Genomic DNA, 3,940 nt, shown 5'->3' on the forward strand with positions numbered 1-3,940 from the left:
AAAACCGAGTCGGTATCATGCTCTTTACTTTGGGAAACTTTAAAAGCTTATTTGAGAGGTCAAATCATATCTTATACCTCAAACGCCAATAAAGAACGTAAGAGGGAAATGCAAACCCTGTCACAATCCATCTTGGTTCTGGACAAGGTCAATAGACAATAGACAATAGGTGCAGGAAGAGGCCATTCGGCCCTCGCAAAGACAGCACCCATAGACAGGATCAAACCCGGGTCTCTGGCGCTGTGAGGTTGCAACTCTACCTCTGCGCCACCATACCTCCATCAGGTGCTTTGAGTGTGTAACCGGGGTGAGCAACTGCGGTGAATTTTGTAGATGCATACTGCTGCCGCTGTGCTGCATTCAGTGGAGGGGACGAATATTCATTGTGGTCCATGGGACACAATTTAAGTGTGCTGCTTTGTCTTGGAATGGCATCGAGCAAAGAGTTATTGGTGCTGCACTCAGTTCGTCAAATGAAGGGTATTTAGTGATGCCCTGCACGTGCCCTGCAGAGGGAGCGCTTTGGCAAATGACACACATGCTGCCACATGCCCAGCCTTCCGCCTGGACTTGTAAGTGTGGTCTATATTTTGCTGATCTAGTAATATATATGGTCACTGATGATTGCCATGATAGGTGCAGGACTCTGAAAATATTGACAATGGTAGATAAACTCTTGTTGGAAATGGCTTTTACCGATTACATCTGCAGTTCCTTGTTTCCATCTCAATGTAAATGCACACAATGTAATTGTCACTTCCCTTCCCCCTTGCGGAGGATCTGAAGCATCGTCGGTCCATGACGGAATCGCTTGAGACGTCGTACACGAGGAGGAAGGGCCGGTCGGAGGGAAATCCGGGTTAATGCCTCCAACGCCTTTAAACTTAGCTGCGGGAAGCGCCCTGGGACTCAAAAGATGGCCAAGCAAGGAGAGGTATATTAGTTGACGGGCCAATCGGGATGAAGGTGACAGAGGAAGGCACAGCTGTAGCCTAAGGCTGACCTGCACCAGGAACTGCTCCAGTAGACAGGACGGACCAAACTTTGGAAATGACGCTAAAACATGGTGGTGGCTGCATGTGTAAATATGCAACAATAATTTCTCTGTGCAGCTGCACATGTGACATATAAAGCACCATTAATCCATTCACCTTTCTAAACATTCATCGTTTTATTCACTGGCGCACCCAGGCTACAATATGTACCCCCTACAATATATCCTGCAGTTACCCAGTTTATTCAAACTGCACCTTGCAATCACAAACACTAAGAATGCCAAGTGCAGCAGACATGGGATTGCATACTCCTTTGCAAGTTGCCGTCCTTCCAGATGAAATATCTTGCCGTTCCTTCATCGTTGCAGAGTCTGTAGATGCTGGAACTCGCTCTCCTATAGCTTCATCAGAGTGACTGCTGCAGTTCAAGCAAATGACTTGCCATCGTCTTCCTGAGGGCATTAGGGATGTGTTGCAAATGTGCACCACCTTAATCCAAGAAATTAATAAATAAGAAAACAACAAATTTTATCCTGGATGACGCCGAGTTGTTTGAGTGTTGTTGAGGCTACTCTCTTTGAGGCAATACATCATGCTGGCGCCAAATGTTTTTAATAAGATGGAAGGGTTTTATGTGAACGGATGTGATTTATTCACTGCCGATTTTCCCATCATCTGAACCGTTCTTATGACCATAACATTTACGTGGTTGGACCAATTGTTTCTAGATAATGGTTTTGCCCAGAACGATGACGATGGGAGTCTCAGTAATGTTAATGCTGCTGAAAGCATGTGTGGGTTGGTAATCTCTGCTGTTCTGTCTTGGGGTGCAAAGGTTACGTTGTAGTGGTCTACGCGTTGTGCAAACACTCCGTTAATGATTCCCAATAGAGCTCGTCGCAAACGTGCGTATCAAGTTAATATTTAACTACTACCGTGCGGCTGCCCGTGCGCACACCCGAGTTCAACCCCAACCACAATTCCTTTGTTCTCGCACCCACAGCACGACCCCCCTCCCCGAACCCATGATTGGTCGGCCCCGATCATGCCCGGTCCACGTGAGGGTTCGAGCCCGACAAACGACGGTTCGATACCAGAATGGCTCAGCCCGCCACGTGACCGCCACAGAACCGGAGTAATGGAGTCGGTGAGGATTAAGAGTGTGGCGGCCTGATCTCATGTACGCGTCTCCTGTGTTCAGGACCGCATCTGGCAGAGTTGAGGGCAGGTGTGGTCGTGACGGTAGCCACCTCTGTGGCGGGGTTGTGCCACCTGCACTGGTCGGTCAATGTCCAAGTGTGCCGGCTTAAGACGCTCCACGTTCAAAGTTTCGTGCCTGCCGCCCATGTCGATGGCAAAAGTCGTGGTGCCATGTTGCAGTATCTGAAAGGGTCCCTCATAAGGCCTTTACAGTGCATAAGGTGCGCATTGTGGTGCAGGGAAACATACTGGCAGTCCTGGAGGGCTGGTGGGACGTACGTAGTGGTGAGTCCATGGCTAGACGTTGGGATTGCAGAGAGCTTGCCCACCTTCTCAATGAAGGGTCAGGCTGAAGAAGGGTCTCGACCACAAACGTCACCCATTCCTTCTCTCCTGAGATGCTGCCTGACCTGCTGAGTTACTCCAGCATTTTGTGAATAAATACCTTCGATTTGTACCAGCATCTGCAGTTATTTTCTTATACTTCTCACGGAGGCGCGTCAGCATGGTCGTGGGCGGTGCAAGATGTCCACGTGCTGAACCTGGGACCGTGGACCGTAAGCGAGGCGCCGTACACCAGCTCGGCCGAAGAAGTTGCCAGGTCCTCCTTCGGGGCAGTACGTATGCCCAGCAGAACCCACGGAAACTCGTCCATCCAGTCCGGGCCCGGAGCCGTGCCTTTAGGGATGCCTTCAGCTGCCGGTGTAAAAGCTCCACTCGGCCGTTTGCTTGTGGGTGGTAGGCCGGAATGTGGATCAGCTTAGTGCCAAGCAGCGGGGCCATTGCTGATCACAACTCGGAGGTGAACTGCGCACCTCTGTCAGAGTTGTCCACCGGCACACCAAAGTGGGCAACGAGGACACGTGCACACGTCGCTGTGGATGAACCCGAGAGCCGGACGGCTTCCGGCCATCTCGTGACTAGGTCCACGATGGTGAGAAGGTGGGTGGCACCTGATGGAAGGATGCAGCGGTCCAACGATGTCGACGTGGATGTGGTCGAAACGCCGGTGGGAAGAGGAAGAAGAAGAGGGGGGAAGAGGAGGGGAAAGAGGAGGAGGAGGAGGAGGAGGAGGAGGAGGAGGAGGAGGAGGGAGGAGGAGGGAGGGGAGGAGGGAGGGGGAGGGAGGGGAGGAGGAGGGAGGGGGAGGGGAGGGGGAGGGGAGGGGAGGGAGGGGGAGGGGGAGGGGGAGGGGAGGGGGAGGGGGAGGGGGAGGGGGAGGGGGAGGGGGAGGGGGAGGGGGAGGGGAGGGGAGGGGGAGGGGGAGGGGGAGGGGGAGGGGGAGGGGGAGGGGGAGGGGAGGGGAGAGGGGGAGGGGGAGGGGGAGGGAGGGGAGGGGAGGGGGCAGGGGGAGGGGGAGGGGAGGGGGAGGGGGAGGGGGAGGGGGAGGGGGGAGGGGGAGGGGAGGGGGGAGGGGGAGGGGAGGGGGCCAGGGGAGGGGAGAGGGGGAGGGGGAGGGGGGAGGGGGAGGGGGAGGGGGAGGGGGAGTGGGGAGGGGCAGGGGGAGGGAGGGAGGGGGAGGGGAGGGGGAGGCCGCCTCAGAAGGGGAAGCAGGGGAAGGAGAAGGGGGAAGGGGGAGGGGGAGGGGGAGGGGGGAGGAGGGACCGGGGGGAGGGGGGGGGGGAGGAGGAGGGGGAGGCCGCCTCAGAAGGGGAAGCAGGGGAAGGGGAAGGGGAAAGGGGAAGGGGAAGGGGAAGGGAAGGGGAAGGGGAAGGGGAAGGGAAGGGGAAGGGGAAGGGGAAGGG

At 55.5% G+C, this 3,940-nt stretch overlaps 1 protein-coding gene across 1 annotated transcript in view; it reads left to right on the forward strand.

Annotated features, from left to right (window-relative positions):
* Positions 1–2,943: 2,943 nt before the first annotated feature.
* LOC144612482 (uncharacterized) overlaps positions 2,944–3,940 on the forward strand; it is a 15,182-nt gene continuing 14,185 nt past the window's right edge. Inside the window, 1 exon segment of the mRNA XM_078432065.1 lies at positions 2,944–3,129. Coding sequence (XP_078288191.1) covers positions 2,944–3,129 — 186 coding nt within the window.

This window comes from Rhinoraja longicauda, unplaced genomic scaffold, assembly GCF_053455715.1.
Source record: "Rhinoraja longicauda isolate Sanriku21f unplaced genomic scaffold, sRhiLon1.1 Scf000045, whole genome shotgun sequence".
NCBI classification, from domain to species: domain Eukaryota; kingdom Metazoa; phylum Chordata; class Chondrichthyes; order Rajiformes; family Arhynchobatidae; genus Rhinoraja; species Rhinoraja longicauda.